Below are 15,153 nucleotides of genomic sequence, written 5' to 3'. Positions count from 1 at the left end.
CATCAAAGCCACCAAGCCACAGCCAGGAGTTCTTTTAGACCCATTATCTCCGTATCAGCGGTCGCAAGGAGGAGGAAGGAAGGAAAACAAGAAGCTGGTGGTGGTGCTGGCACGAGGCCGTGCCGGATACCCCACCGCTGCTCGCCTCCGACGGGGAGCAAGGCGCGTCGCAGAGGGCTGAGCACGCGTGGAAAAGGGTCCTGTAACATCAGGGAAGCCCACAGCAGCTTCCACTAACACAGGCAGCTTCACCCAAGCTTCAGGAGCTTGCTACCACCAAGCCCAGATTGAAACGCAACCCCCCACAGAAGCTCTTCCTTACAGACCTACCCCTAAAAATAATACAGCAGGGAAAACTTACCTTTTTTGCTGGAAAAAGAGCAGCAGGACTGTCAGGGACCCCTCTGCAGCTCAGTTTTCTTTTCTGCAGCCACCCAGCTCGACAAACCGTTACCCCAAAGGGCAGCTGAGCGTGAAGCTGCTTCCTAAGAAGGATGAGTCAAGTCCTTGGAGAAAGTGGGAAAATGGGGGCTGGGGGGGCAGCAGCTGGAGGGAGAGGGGAGGAAATGGGACCCAGCTGAAACTCATCTGCTCCGAGGCTGAAGGGGCCTTTTTCCATGGAGTTTAAAGGGTCAACAAAGAGTAAAGCCCATAGAGAAAGGTTTCTGTGGAAAGGGCAACTCATGTTATAGTACCAGCCAGCCAGCCAGCCAGCCAATGTAAAAAGTTACAGGTGCACGAAATGGTTGAGGAAGGGTGTTTTCAGCCTTTTAAACCATCCCCGTGACAAAAACGAGCATGAAGCTGTGCCCAGGGGTTAGGAACAGCACAGCCCCGTGGGGGGGGGGACCCGGAGAAAGGATGGGCAACCCCCCTCCCCGACTCCCAGAGCGGGTCCCTCGCACACCAATGGATGCAATTCCATTGCAGTTCCTTAGCTGCAAAGCGCTGAGGCATGGAGGAGTATTATGGGATTGTGCCAGCACACTCCTGCCCTCCTCTTCCTCCCAGAGAGAGAAGGGGGAAGGCAGATCTGTGTCCAACCTGCTCCAGCCCCTCTAATGTTCTCAAGCTAAACTCTGAAATGAATTTTATTATTAATTTTTGTTCTTGTTTTTTTTTTTTTTCTTTTTTTCCTCAGCTGTAACTGCAACATCCTCTCCCTGAAGGTTCATCATCAGCCTCGGTGCTAATGAAAAAATGTGATAATATTTGCCTACTTCCTGGGGGTGGTGGGAGGCACAATCTAATTAAAGGTTTGCCAGCAGCTCAAGCGCTGCAGATGGATGGTTGTTCGGGAAGTGCAAAGTATTATTATTATTATTGTTATTATGACGAATGCTAACACTAGCTTTCATAAACAGGCAACAGAAGAGGTGAAGCAGGTGGTATAAGCATAGGCAGGGCTTGTTCTGCTGCCTACACCATCATTTCAGCCTTACATAAACGTGGCCGTGGAGGGTAGCAGGGGCAGATCCCATCTCTGCCCGAGAAATGCGTGGCTCGTGGACGGGCTGTGCTGGGGCTCTTGATGAAGGGTTTGACTTTCTAGCTGGAGGAAAAGCCAGCTGCCAAGATATTTGGCTGCTTTGAAGGGGTGTTGTCTGGGTTCCTTCGTAAGAGGAGGTCAGATATTACTGTCAGGAGGATCCTTCCTGCCTCGGATGAGCAGGTCGGTTATTTCAGGAATACCGGCAGCCCCCACCCTTGAGGGACACGGTCCAACAACATCAGGCTGCAGTTACACAAGACAAAAAACACCCCCGAGACACTGCCCAGGGCATTACAGTCCTTTTAAAGCCAGCTGTGGACGTGACTACAAATATACCCCCTGTCCACTCCAGCGTCATGGCCAATGCGTCCAGTACAGAGACATTAGCTGATAACTCAATTTATATGGTGAAAAACATGACCTAGGCCTACTGGCTGATATTAAGCTTGTGTTAAAAGCACTACTCCCTTTAGGACTGTCCTGGTGTATCTATCACATAAGAAATCAATGTGAGGATGGCTTGTGATTGCACCTTGCTATATAATAAACCATCTCCAGACCACTCACCGTGCACCCAGCAACCTTCATGCCCTTGTTCGGGTACTTAAGCTATTTACAAATGTGGGGTTTTTAGCTAAAACAAAAATTGTTAATTCTCATCTGGAAATGAACATCAGCTGTGTTTTCTTACTTAGTCACAGGCTGTATCTCTCCTCCTTCTCTGACCTTCATACCTCAGGAAAGAATGTGTTCCAGAGTTGGAAAACAAATTAGCCAGTGCTATACTGACAGTCCTGGGATGTTTGTAGGAGCAGGGAGTTAATGAGGCAGACAGAAACTATTCCAGACACCGGGTGCTACAGAGGGGAAAAGTGCTTTGTGGCCACATAGTGATGAGGGACAAAGGAAAACTGGAGGTGAAGGAGATGGCGTCTTGATTAAGAGCAGCAAAAAAAAGAGCCGTGAAGAATTAAATCAGCCGTCTTAAACCTTCAAAAGCAAGCTTTTAAAAACCAAGGCCACCTTTCATCTGTGTGCCCTGGGATGGAAATCACCTCTGACTTTTGGGGGGTAGCAAGGAGGAGGGAGGCTTGCAAGGTGACTGCAACCTCAGCCAGCCTGGAGTATGGTCCTGCAGTCCAGCTTTGCCACCCGGTGCTGCCCTCATGTGGCTATTTAGTGGGAACAGTGATGTTTGGCCTCTTTTTTTCTAAAAGAAAATCATTCAGAGCAGACCAGAAATAATTCAGAGCACCACGCAAGGCCTTTTTGCTGTTCAATTAAGCTGGTGTCTGTCCTGCAGCACTCTAGGTAACTCGGTTTGTCACCTTGCAAATAGGGTTTTCTCTGTGCGTTAGGGAGGTGGCAGCCTGCAAAATTCTCTTCCCCGGGTTGTCTCTCATCGTAGCAGCAAGAGGAATTCGTGCGGTTTAGAAAAACCACTTCACTTGGCAGGGAAAAAAAAAAAAAAAAAAAAAGTATCTGCAAAGTGCTCGTCGCGTTCAGCAGTTGCCACTCATGAGACTGAATTGCACGGCGGTTACCAGATGGATTTACGGAGATGTACTGCTCTGCTGCTTAATTCTCTTCACATGGAGCCGGTTTGCACCTCCGACATCCAGCCCTGCAAAATAAACTGGCTCAGTGGAGGAAATATAGGAAAGCTGGCATTCAAGGAAAGCTAGTTGGTCTTTATAGCCCTGTTAATAAGCACTAAAATCCAGGCTCTAGCCCCCTTAGTCTGCAACAAGCTCTTTGCACAAGGGGAAAGGGCGTTAAAAGAGGAGCTTTGCCTTCCCTGGGTGTGAGCACGCAGTCGCAGCTGCTTGGACCTGCCAGGACCTGCTTTTCTGTTCAGTCATGAACATGAGCACAAAAATCAGCCGCCATCCATCCCCCCCTGGTACACAGCAGCGAGAAGACTTCAGTGCAGAGCATCCTTCCAGCCCCAGGGCTTGAGACAGGAGCAGTTGCAATTCAGCTTGTGCTGGTGTTTATTTTTTATATATATATGTATATCTATATGTATTTTTTTTTAATCCTCGTACTCACTACTGGCACATTTTCCTCCTGTCTAGGAGGTGACATTTTCCAGTCACTTTTTGCAAGAAATCAGCTGGCAAAGGCAGGCTAAAAACAAAACGTGTGCCTGTTTCATCTCACTTTCCTAGCTGAGGGGTTTACTTTCAGAGGAAAACTGGGACGTTTTATGAATCCCTGCTGCTCAGCCATGTATCTTACAGCCCTTCAGGCTTTACAGGTCTGAGGGATGGATTTGTCTAAGTTATTATTACACACTCTATAATTTATAAGACTTAAATTTAAGGATATCAGCTCAGCGAGGATTTTTATTTCACATTTATTCACTCTTTCAGCCCTTATGTGAACATGAAAACTATTAACAAGCCCCCTCTTTAGTTCAGATCTTTGGTAATAAAAATTTGTATTGCCTGCAATCAAGCCGTGGTGTTGTAAATTGGACATAATTTCACATTCAACACTCTTTTACTCTTCCTCCTTGGGATGATGCCTTGGTCTGGAGGTACATGACCTCAGCCTGGAGGTTTCCCTGACTTCAATCACTGCGGGTCGAAGCCTCCAGGCTCTTGGAAAAGTCAGCCACCCAAAGGACACCCTCCATCACTATGGTAACACACACGGGAACCCACAGGACGAAGCGATCTCATCACGTTGAATTTCTGCGCTTAATTTTGTTGCTAAAAATCACTGCAAACAGTGCTCGTTTCAGAGACGGCGACATTTGGGTACGGATGGAGGGCAGCAACCCCCTCCATGTGCCCAACGTGCTTCCCAGCAGCAGGAGAGCAGCACCTCTCTTTGCTCTTCCAAAATGTAAATATTTCATTAGATTTTTAAAATCTTTTTTTTTCCTTCCAGAAAGCAGATTCTTCGTGTATTTGGAGAAGGAGGTTGCACCCCCCTTCACTCTTCGTCAGATCCGTTGAGGAAGGCGTCTCGGGAGCTCGTGTCACACTTTTGCTGCCGGACTCCGAGCCCGATGTAGGGCTCTCCGCTGCCTCGCCTGCACCTCTGGATGCAGCTGGAACACACGAGCAATAAATCACCGTTAGCAAAACCCCCAAACTAGTGCTGCTCAGGGGAGCAAAGTGCCCTTGCAATGAATACACGGGGGGGGGGAGGAGAAACTATTATAGAGGTCCTAAAATGCTGGTTGTGGGGGGTTTGGGGTTTGTTAATTCTGTATAAATTCTATTTGCTTGCATAGAGTGGATGATCCCTTCTGTAGCCTATGTCTCAGGAAGCCATGCAGCACCCCTTAGAGGCTTGTAGGCTGTGGGAGCACCCCTGAAAGCTGGATGATGTCCCCTTCCCATCCCCTTGGAAAAGCCATGCCGGGGGCTGGCGATGTTTTAGCCATCAGACAGTGCTGTTGTACCTCTGACAACTCAGTGACTGCCAACTGCTTCGAAATCCTTGCCAGGGAGGGGACAAAGTGTCAGGGGGTCCCGGTAATGCTTTGATTTCTCTATTGAATTAAAGTTTGACTTCCAGCGCTTGGTGCAGAGAGAAAAAAAAAAAAAAAAAAAAATAAAAAGCAGTGTGACTTCCAGGAGAAGCTTCAGGGGCTCGGTTATTTGGCTTCTCCTCCGCGTTTAACGCCCGTGCCTCTTGCTGACACTATTTTGCATTCTGTGCACTCGACAAACGACGTGCACGCTTGTGGCCGTGCTCTAAAACTTGCAGCGGTCAGGGGCTGCTTATTCAGCTGCGACTTTGGGCTCCAGGATCGGCTGGAGGACATCTGCATCTCACTCCAGCCATCCCCGTCCCCGTCTGCCCACCCCGCTCTTGCCCGAATTCATGCCCCGGTCGTACCAGTAAGCAAGGGTGTAGTTTATTGCCAGGACTGCCACAGCGGCTGCCCAGTGCCAGAAGAAGCACATGGTGAGGAACATGACGTTGCTGTGGTCCTTCTCATCCCACATGGGACCTCCCCATGGCTGGAACAGCACAACCCCGATCTGGGTGAAACAAGCACTTTATTACCTCGGGGAAAAAAAAAAAAAAAAAAAAAAAATCAATGTCCCGAAGCCCTCCGGCACAGTTTTTAATCTCTGAATTTGAGTTTGAGTTAGTGCGGCAACCCCGGGGCTGAGAAAGAGAAGGGGAACTCACCTTTCTTTTGGCAGCCTAGTTTTGGGAGTGGTTATGTCCAACTGATTTCCCTGCTTCTCCAACTACTACCAAAGCAAGCAGCTGGCCGTATTTTTACTCAGCCATTTTATTGCTTGGTGGGGTTTGCATCTTTCCACTAAACCAGAGGGAGTGCTGCAGGGTGCATTAGACACATTAAGCAATTAGTACTTGGTTGTTAGATACTGTAAAATGTTGCTCGCTCGCTGCGAGTGCTCACTTTTGCTGTTCCCCCCAGAGAAGCAATAAGCCAAGACAAACAGTTATTTCAGCAGGAGCAGTCATCAGAGATGACCTGTGATAAGTAAATTTTCATTCTGGGTTATGAGTTATTTATGAAGTGGGCCTGGCAAAATGATCCTTCAGAGACGCGCGATTGATACGTGATGTACGGCTTCTTTTCCTCTTTTCCCACTGCCCTCCTGCCGTGGTGCTCTGCTCCGCGAGAGAAGGCAGAACTGACCTGCCAGAACCACGTTCCCTGGACGATGGTGACACCGGCTCTGAACATCTCCAGGACAATGTTGTCGCGGAGGAAGACCTCCAGCATGATGCTGCAGGCCCCTGAAAAGATGGCGATGAGCAGCAGGGAGTGGATATGCTGATCCAGCACGGGGCGGTGAAGGACGTGGTAATAAAAGAGGCAACCTGCCAAAATACATTACCACCCTTAGTCAACACCACCAACCGTGACCACAGAGCCCTGGTAGAGTGAATCACCTGCCCGGCTGGTGAACTGAGACAGGTCACCACGAAAACAAGGGACTCCACAGAGCACCAGCCCTCCTGGCATCCCACCATCCTGGAGGGGATGAGGCGCCCAACCTTGGGGCAGGAGGATCTGAGCAAGATGGGGATCAACAAGAGAGGACAAGAGAAAGGTTGTTTTCTTCCCGTGTCGGTGCCATCATCTCCTCAGATCACCGTCCCCCTCGTAGCCAGGTTCCTGCTGCGTCCTGCTTTTCTATTGCTAAATTTCACCGTTTTCTTGGGAGCTGGAAATGATAGATTTCCTTTTCTTACATGCCAAACTGTGCCTGTTGATCTGCCCCTGTTGCTGCTTCAAGAAGCACTGGGGTCGGGGAAGGGAAAATAACAAGAGATGTGCCTTCATTAAGGGGTTTTCCATATAAGCAAGACCTTAATTTCCTAGTGTCTTTTCCCTCTGTGACCCAAGAGGGGCCTGAAATCCTGGCTCGCAACTTGCAAGACAGCCTGAAGACAATATGATATTCATGATGTGCTGAAGCTGGAATAAGTCACTTGAATTTGCCACGTGCAACGCAAGCAGATGAGGATGATGATGCCTGCAGTGCAATTAATGGCTCTCGGAGGGGAACGTGAGGCACGCAAACAGCTCTGTAGTTGTAAGATAAATGCAGCATCCACCGGCCATTTATCATAACGAGGAAACTCAGCCTGCTGCTTTGTATTGTTGTCACCCCAGAAATCCCAAACCAGGCGAAGCCAGGACCTATCAATGCCTGTATTTCCCACCTTGCTACAGACCGCCCTTTGATAATATATCACCTACAACATCTCCTGTCTTCAGGGGCGTTCAGAGCAATACCTCAGTTTGGCAAATTTTGGTCCCTCTCCGACTCACCCTCCCCGAATTAAGCGCCCACCTTCTACTGACCTTCAACAAACACGGCCAGGGAGAGCATGAGGCGATCCAGACCCCGCGGCACCTCCTGGGAGATGCAGGTGAAGACGTCCACCACCCCGGAGAGGCCGTAGAAGAGGTACATGGTGGTGTGCTGCCAGTTCATCAGCTTCACCCAGTCACGGTTTTCCCCGCTGTAGAGGTACAAGTGTGGACCGTCCGGGACGAACTGCTCTGCCAGCATCCCTGCACGGACACGCAAGAGCATGCCGTTTCTGATGGTTTATACGCAAAGATGGTTGATGCTACTCATTGCTGAGGGGGGGGTTCTGAAGCATGAGCTGATGATTTTGCATTAGGGAAGAAGGACTGGATATAAAAATCAGGCCTGCCTGTATTAATGGGAGCTCAGCGTTGGGAAGGGGCATGAGACTTGGTCTTTTCACATCAAACTCAAGACAAGATGAGCATCAAGGACGCATCCTTCCATGTCTGGACTGGTTTTTCTGGAGTAAGGGCTCTAGTATAGTCATCAAGACAGGCTGGGAAGTTACCAGCATAGCTAGTAAAATATAACCCTTACCTATTAGAGCAAAGATGATTTTGATTCCCCCTTCGATAGCATCCACACGCTGGAAACAATAAATCCTGAAGGATTTCTTATTTCCTTTCTGGCTGAGATACTGCAGCGGGTATTTCACAGACCACCAGAGCCCAAAGAGCAGGAAGAAACTGCCTGGAAGCGCATGACCCTTGAAGTTCGCCATCCTGGCAACCTCCTCTGACTACAAGGCAAAGAAAAACAATGTCATTATACAACTTACACCAGTTATTTGACATAACGCTGGGAAAAAAAAAAAACAAACCAACAGGATTTCCCTTTCAGGGAGGACTGGAAAAGGCTTGACCAGACACATGGGAATAGGAAGGAGCACTGGGAAACCCTCCCAGGGATGGGAACATCTGGGACCTCTCTGAGATCCTTGCCCCAAGATTAGGAAATGTCCAAAAAAGCCAGAGCCCAGACTAGTTTAGCAGAGGCCTCCTATCTGCTGTGCTCTCAGACACTTCCCAGCCTGAATCTTGCATCCCCCGGGATCCGTCCCAGCAGTTGCTCCTGCTTTTCCTACCCTTCCACCAGTATGAGCGAGAGCATCTGCTGCAGACCAGGGCAGGGTGGGTTTTTCGGGGCCAGGCAGGAGAAATAACACCCAGGGAAACCCGGAAGATCTAAGGGTAAACATCAGGGGGTTTCTTTAGCTCCTTGAAGTCACAGAAGTGGTGTGCTATGTCCAAACATTTTTTAAATTCCTGGAATTTTTTCAGCCCATAGAGGGGGGGAAAACCCCACCCCACATCTATTTTGCAAAGCCAGAGCATTTTCTGAAAAACATAGCTTCAAAAATACCCCAAAAGCTGCTGGAATCAAAACATTTTTGTTCTGGGCAAAGAAACCAACTTGCTCCCTGTATCATCACCTCCTCCCATCCCTTCGCTTCTCTTCAGAGCATCACTAAACTGGGATTTGCACCGCGCAGAGCCCGGGGATCCCAGCTGAGCTGCTCGAGCCTCCGTGCCCCTTCATGCCAGTGTGCACGGTTTGGAGGAGAGCTGGGGGACCCGTTTCCTAGGAGAATTACAGCAATTAAAACCCGGCCAGCCCCTGTTTGCCATTTGCTGGTTTGCTTAATTAGGTGGAGAAATGATTAGCTCTTCCATGTGGGCTCAAGCGTACGTTCGGGGGCCTGCCTCGGCACGATCGCAGGTCGGTCGTGTCAGGCTGGTCAATTAAGGTTTTTTTAATTGATCACAAAGGCCGTGGTGCCGGCACCCGGGACTTCCTTCTTCATTTAGTAATGGTCCTCTCCCCTCCCCGGGCAGAAACCAGCTCTCGTGGCGCGGATGCCGTCCATCCTCGTCGTAAGGGGCTGCATAGTTTGACACTGGACCTGGCCTCCCCATCCCAGATGCCAACGACCTGGTTAACCCTAAACCACCCTCCCCAGGTGCATTTTGGGCTTCAGTCCCCACTCACTGGAAATATAAATCAAAAAATGCTCTTTTTCTGCTCTCGCCTGACTTCTGCGTGAAGGATAACTTGGGAGTGAGGTTGAACACGGCTTGGTGCTGCCAGCCTTTGAGAGGGGAGAGCGGTTGCTTTGGCTTTATTAATATCAGATTTCAGGTCAGTTTGTCCCAGGGACACCTTGTTTCTCCCCCTGGAGCTTGGCTGTGTGCAGATACCATCTCCCAGAGGCAGGAAAATCCCCCGGGGTTAGATCAGACCTGCTAAAGCCCTGGAGCTGACCTACCCGATTTGAACTGGTTTATCCAAACCGGCTAAACCCAATACCTCGAGGTAAGCAAACATTGCCTCCTCGAGCAAACACAGCCCTGGTGCATGCAGGTAATTGCAGCAGCAGGACAGGCTGACGTCCCTGCAGCTCACCCCAGGCTGGTCCCCCAGTCCTGCCTTCCCCAAACGCCCATGAGCTATCACGGTGGGCAAACCAGTTTACTCCAAGAGTGGAAAAGCTGTGCATGAAAATACTATTTTCTACTGTATTGGCTAGCTGGCAGCTGTTAGCAACACTTCCAGGCTCTGCCTTATTTCGTGACTTAAAAGGAGAGATTTATTGACAGTGGGTGCCTTGGGTAATTAAACACAAAATCAAAGCAAGACACCGTTTACCAGCAGTGCTTGCACAGTCCAGTGGGTTACTACAATAGCCTCTTTAGTCCTTTGAAAGAGACAACCAGGAAATCAGAGCATCTACCTGTGTCCCCGTGAGCAGCGTACCTGAGCCAGGGAGATGACTGAAAAATCTGTATTTTCAGGGTGGGCAGAGAATTCCATCACATACACGCAATGATATCGTATCAGAAACACGACTGAAAGCAGAACTAAACCAATCACAGAATACCAGAAGAAGTAGTGCTACCATAACATGTCCTGTTAATGCCATAATTATAACACTACCACAGTAATACATGTCTAATATATAACTCCACAAACGAGCTCCAGCAGTTATATTTTAAAGGCAGATATTTAATGGGACCTCATGGTTTCCCATGAGATCGATGCAGTCGGATTGGGATGAGCTAAAGGGTACACTGATCAATTAAAGCAGGAAAAATTAAAGGTCGCTTAAATGGAGTAGGCACAACCTGGCTGGCCAGCACGTCCACCTTACAGCACCCACGTGAGCTGGGGTGAGATGGGACTGTTTTGGGGTTGCTGCTGTCCGTTGACACCCGCTTGCTCGCTAGCTGGAAGCAGAGCGGCTTACCCGGGACGCGTGACCAGCAAAACTATTTCTCCTGCTTCTCTTCCTCCTCTGAAAACATGCAGAAGGTGAGCAGAGGGGGGGAAAGGGAACCAAAACAATTCTGTTTTCAACTGAGCGCCCTGGAGCAAAGAGCTCTTGTTTATCCCTACAGCTCCAACTGCAGCGAGACTTTGCCTGCAATCAGCCACGGGGGGGGGGAAATGAAAAAGCTGAAGGTCCAGCTGATGTTTGGGCCGGGAGCAGCAGCCACCATTACAGGGCATCCCTGCAAAGCGTGACTTTGCCCCATTCCCCCCGTCATCAAACCTGTGTGCTTGATAAGGCACCCCTGTCCCCACTGGCTTGTAATTAATGCACTTTGCCCCCTGTTTATTACCAAGCCGTGCGCTGTGCCGGCTTAATGATTTACTGTTCCATCCACTCTTATCACCTCCTGAAGGAGCTGGTTTCTTCTTGGGTTATAGCTAATGTGCCCAACCACCCAGGGAGGGCTCCAGAGCAGTGGGGAGGATGGCGAGGAGCCTGACTAGGCTCTCACCCTACCCTGGGAGCCACAAATAATAACTTTTCAGCCAAACCCTGGGCCCTTTGAGTTTTCCAAAGGTCTCGTTTGCTTTACCGAGGTTTTGTTGTTTTTCCTTTTTAAAGGTTTTATTAGTGCATCGATAATGTCTCAGTCAGAGCATCACTGCCATCTTCCCCAGCTTGGAAATTAGAGTCTAAAGTTCGCTATTGGAGACAGCTCACAGGCATCACCCCTGCAATTAACTTTGCCCTTTGACCTCCACAAATCAGGCAGTTCAGTCACGCCAGAGCTGGTTTGCTCACCGTGAGACCTGCTGCCTGGCTCCCAGCACATCTGTGGGTGACAGGGACGGTCCTCGGGGAACGGCTGACTCAGTGAAGGAAGAAAAGTGTGAAAAAAAAAAAAAAAAAAAAAAAAAAGGCTGAGCTCAGGCCGTGCTAGGGAATGCCACTGAGGTGCATATCTGGAAATAATGAAGGTATTTCCAACCTTCTAGAGGTGGTTGGGGTCTCCTTGCGCTGAACCTGAGACCGCAGGAAGGAGGGATCAGGCCCAGACCTAGAGACTGACAGCAGCGGAGGTGCTTCGGCCAAAAAGCCTCCTCCATCAGCCCATCTCCCACCCCGCGGGTCCTCTCTGTGTGCATCTCTGCTTACAACACAACCCCACAGCCCAAACAGTCCACCTGGGAGGTGGGGAGGGGAGGACCCACCAACTGGGTGGCTGAAGGAGAAGGCATGGAGGTGAGATAACTGCTTTGGCAGACAGAAAGACGGCAAAGGAGACACCCCAGAGGTGTCAGGAGAGGCACTGCCTACAAATACAAGCTCCCCTCTCGCCCGCCGCCTGCCTGCACTGCCTCACTCCATTACCAGCACTGTCTTATTTGTCTGCAGAGGCACTTCTAATCATAGCAGCACTTCCATTAGCTCCCCGAGGAGTTGGATCCCTAATGCATTAATGTCAGACTAAAACCCCACTCTGAACCATTTCATCCCATTATCGTCGGTTTTTCTTCTATCTCTGCCTCCATCTGCACCGGGGAGCATTAACGGTGACACTGAGCAATCATGTTACTTGTTACTAATACTCCCGAGCCCAGATGCATCTGCAAAACTAGGAAAGCAACTTTTCTGCCTCTAAAAGATCCTGAGGGGTTTTAAACTCAGGTTAAAAATTATCATCATCATTGGAACCTCTTAGGCACAATTGCCGGGGAATATCTGAAGGACCATCAAGTGCTGCAGGAGCTTGTACAGCGGCGGCAGACAGACACACGAAGCTAAGCCAAAACTAAAGCCCTGCTGCAATGGGAAAATTCAACGTGGAAGTTCAAACTGGGATGAAAGCTTCAAATTCGGGATGCTGGCCCTGAGGTCTATTGAATAGACACAAGGGACCCACCTGAAAAGAGACACTGGGAGAGAGAGAGACCAAAAAGCTGGTGATGGAGAGCTTATATTTCTCTCTGCCTGCTACTTCTCTTCCCTACGCTGCCTCTTTTTGCCTTCTGTTTTACAAATCCCTGCTTTGGACTCCCCATCCCTACCCCCGTGCTGAGCCTCGCCGTCAGGGAAGCAGCAAGAAGCAGCTCCGAGTTACAGCCCAGCAGAGAAAGCTGAGAAATAAAACAAATTAGCCAAAGCTATCTTAATTACAGAGGCTCGGAGTGGGTGCTTCGTCATCCTTTTGCTTCTAAAACATTTGTTTATTTGTGGTTTTAAGGCAACGAGGTCTGACTTTAAATATGATCTGTTTGGGGAAATGCGTGTTACCATCTTAAAAATCATTTTTCTTCGCCGCTATGCGATGCCTAAGCGATGAAATTGCCTTCTAAAGGTGGTGGTTGCCATGGGACTCGGCGACCCAAGGTCTGGGAACCAAACTGACTCCCCAGCCCCGCGATGTCTGCTGACAGAACAGCCCTGACTCCACCAACCCCGACACAAAACCAGCATTACCACCATCACCAATGCTGCAAAAATCAGTGTTTTCCAAAGATGAGGTGATTGCTTCTCCTAAAATTGTCCCGACTGCCCCTCGATTCAACACAGGCTAAACACTCCTAGCTGCTTTCGACATCGCTCAAAGAAAACTGCCCAAGACAAGCTACTAAAGAAAGTTTTCATTGCAATATATCCCAGATATATCCAGTTATTCACCTTAACCACGCCAACCTAAGCCTGTTGAGTGCTGCAGCCACCCCTGGGTTTATTAAATTGCTGTGGCTGCCCCACACAAACCCCTGCAAGCACCCTGTGCCTCAGCAATTGCACCCTCCGCTGCAAAAGCCAGATGTTATTAGTTTTTTCATGACGAGCCAGTAGGAAGAAGGAAGAAACCGTTCCCCTGCAGCGCCCTGCTAAGGGAGACGTCATCCCTCAAGCAGGGCAGTCCTCGGGGGTGTGTTTTTTCTCCTAATCTGCACATTTTGGGGCACTAAAAGAGCCTTTTCGGGGCAATTCTGTGGGGAGAGGAGGGTGTGGTGAATGTTTCTGGTTCAGTGCACGCAGCGGTGATTTCCGTCTAGCTGTTAGGCAGAGCTTTTGCATTTAATTCGGATGGGAGTGGGGCAGGGAGATGATGAGGGCTTCTTGCAGGCAGCCCAGCAAGGGGCTCGGGGTGGGGGGGGAACGCTTGCCCCCAGGCTGCCCCACTCTTGCCTCTACCTGCTTTCAGGCCCCAAATACCGTGTTTTATTTTTTGACTTCCTCCCTGGAAAATGGTTTTTGCCCGTTTCCTGGGCTGCCCCACGGTGTCCCACCGCCACAGCCCAGCCTGGCAGGGACAGCAGCAAACCTCTGCCCCGTCCCCCTGGGACCCCGGGGGTGCTGGGGCACCTGGGTGGGTCAGGAGGGCAGAGACCACCCCCTCCCTTGGGTCCCCCCCAATTTGCTTTCCCAAGAGGAGCTGGTCCAGGCCCCCCTCCTCCCACTCTAAGGCGCTGGTTCAGATGCCAAATTTAAGGGGTGCCCCCCATCCCTATCCACCCACCGGGCGGGCAAGTGGGGGCTGTTCCCTTCCCAGCTATGGGGGGGTGAGTCCCACATCTTGGGGTGACTTTCCACCCTCCTCCCCAGCCCCTTCATGACACGAAGCCCCCTCCTCTCACCAGCCCCGGCCAGCGGACCCTTACCTGCCCCGGTGATCCCGCTGCCGCACCTGCGCCCAGGTGAGCCGTGCTCCTCCCCTGCCTGCAGCACCGGCTTCCTCCTCCTCCTCCTCCTCCTCCCCCCTGCCTGCCCTGGGTGCTCCCAGCCTCCCCCAAGCCCTGGCCAGAGGGGAGAGATGATCCTGGACACATAACCCCCAAAAACAACCCGCCCCTGGGCACACCGGGTGCTCTAATTTGCAGTTTTCTCCCCCAGAACTCATCTGCGACTTCCTGACTTGAAAAACTGGCTGTCTCAAGGCTTTCCACCCCCCCCTGCCCCAAATCTTTATTTTTTTTCATTGCAATGATTAAATTCCTTTCTATCAGACTCCCCCACCACCCACCTCGACGCGGGGATGAGGCTGTATGGGGCATTACCCCGCACCCTGCGGCGCAGCCCCGGCTGCAAACACTGCAGAACAGATTAATTTCCTTGAAGCACTTCATTTTCCCTGCTTCCCAGGTTGTGATGGATGCTCCTCCGGGGATCCCCGCTCATAACCCTTATTTCAGCTCCGAATGCAATTTTCTGACCAGGCCTCCTATAAAATGTAGTTTATTCTTAATAATACTTTCCACTTTCATCTCCAGCCCTGCAAGTGCTTTACAAATGTTAAATAATTAACCCCCATGACGCCCCTGGGAGAGAGGTAAGCGTTATTATCGCTATTTGTAAGAGAAGCACTGACAGAGCCTTCTGTGCAATAGCCCTGGGTTTAACTCACTTTTACAGAGCAGCACAGGTACTTACATCACTGAGAGCAAATACACCTGCCACAGGGAATTTGTCATAAGAAAGCCGAATTTTAACGTTTTAAATATATCCACCCTGTTTTATAAATGACTTCATGGTTAGAAGCGCTGTCTGGCAATCCCTTGTCTTCTTTTATTATTATTATTTTGATTTAG

At 50.1% G+C, this 15,153-nt stretch overlaps 1 protein-coding gene across 1 annotated transcript; it reads right to left on the bottom strand.

Moving 5' to 3' along the window:
* Nucleotides 1-3,822: 3,822 nt before the first annotated feature.
* Nucleotides 3,823-14,279, bottom strand: TMEM45B (transmembrane protein 45B). The gene is made up of 6 exons (XM_032982281.2): nucleotides 14,227-14,279; nucleotides 7,858-8,059; nucleotides 7,308-7,520; nucleotides 6,132-6,316; nucleotides 5,351-5,496; nucleotides 3,823-4,553 (listed from the first exon to the last, which is right to left on the bottom strand). The coding sequence occupies exons 2-6, from the start codon at nucleotides 8,039-8,041 to the stop codon at nucleotides 4,436-4,438; spliced, it is 846 nt and encodes a 281-aa protein (XP_032838172.2). The 5' UTR covers nucleotides 8,042-8,059; nucleotides 14,227-14,279; the 3' UTR covers nucleotides 3,823-4,435.
* Nucleotides 14,280-15,153: the final 874 nt, after the last annotated feature.

The sequence above is a fragment of the Tyto alba genome, unplaced genomic scaffold (assembly GCF_018691265.1).
Source record: "Tyto alba isolate M040663 unplaced genomic scaffold, T.alba_DEE_v4.0 Super-Scaffold_32, whole genome shotgun sequence".
Taxonomy (NCBI): Eukaryota; Metazoa; Chordata; class Aves; order Strigiformes; family Tytonidae; genus Tyto; species Tyto alba.
Note: the sequence above shows the minus strand (reverse complement) of the source record. Positions and strands in the feature narration are given on the sequence as shown.